At 54.0% G+C, this 463-nt stretch overlaps 2 protein-coding genes across 2 annotated transcripts in view; both read left to right on the top strand.

Moving 5' to 3' along the window:
• LOC119581772 (cadherin-23-like) overlaps positions 1–463 on the top strand; it is a gene marked incomplete in the record, with an annotated part of 64,191 nt that overhangs the window by 47,951 nt on the left and 15,777 nt on the right.
• LOC119581771 overlaps positions 7–463 on the top strand; it is a gene marked incomplete in the record, with an annotated part of 4,674 nt that continues 4,217 nt past the window's right edge. The window contains 1 exon segment of the mRNA XM_037929904.1: positions 7–463. Coding sequence (XP_037785832.1) covers positions 235–463 — 229 coding nt within the window.

Raw genomic sequence — 463 nt, 5'->3', positions numbered from 1 at the left:
AGCGGATGTTATAAAGTGTGTGTCTGTATGTGCGTCTTTTTCTAACGGATGTGACGACGTCACTGCCGCTGGTGGAAGTCTACAGCGACGAGCGGAGTGCGAGTGCGGTAACGTTGAGACGCGGAGCGGACACAGGGGTACAAACGCGCCGTTTACCCTTCGTTGTGATGAATTACTTACTTGCAGACGAGAGTGCTAGTGTGCGATAGGCGACAAAGCAGTCAATATATAACGATGGAACAGTTTGTGTCCCCGGAGATAGAGCGAAACTTCGCCGCGTACCTCCAGTGTGTGCGCAGCTGCAAGAGGATATGTCTGGAGGAATCGTTTTGGTACTTGTATCACGCCTGGAACCGCAGGAGGCACTATGGCACCTTGATGGAGTTCTGTGTGAAGGCGCTGGGCTGCCGCAGAGAGAATGTCCTGAATCTGTTCAGCGTGTGGGGGGGCTGCGACGACGTGG

Source organism: Penaeus monodon, chromosome 15 (genome assembly GCF_015228065.2).
Source record: "Penaeus monodon isolate SGIC_2016 chromosome 15, NSTDA_Pmon_1, whole genome shotgun sequence".
Lineage (NCBI taxonomy): Eukaryota > Metazoa > Arthropoda > Malacostraca > Decapoda > Penaeidae > Penaeus > Penaeus monodon.
The sequence above is the reverse complement of the archived record's forward strand: the minus strand, read 5'-3'. Positions and strand labels throughout refer to the sequence as shown.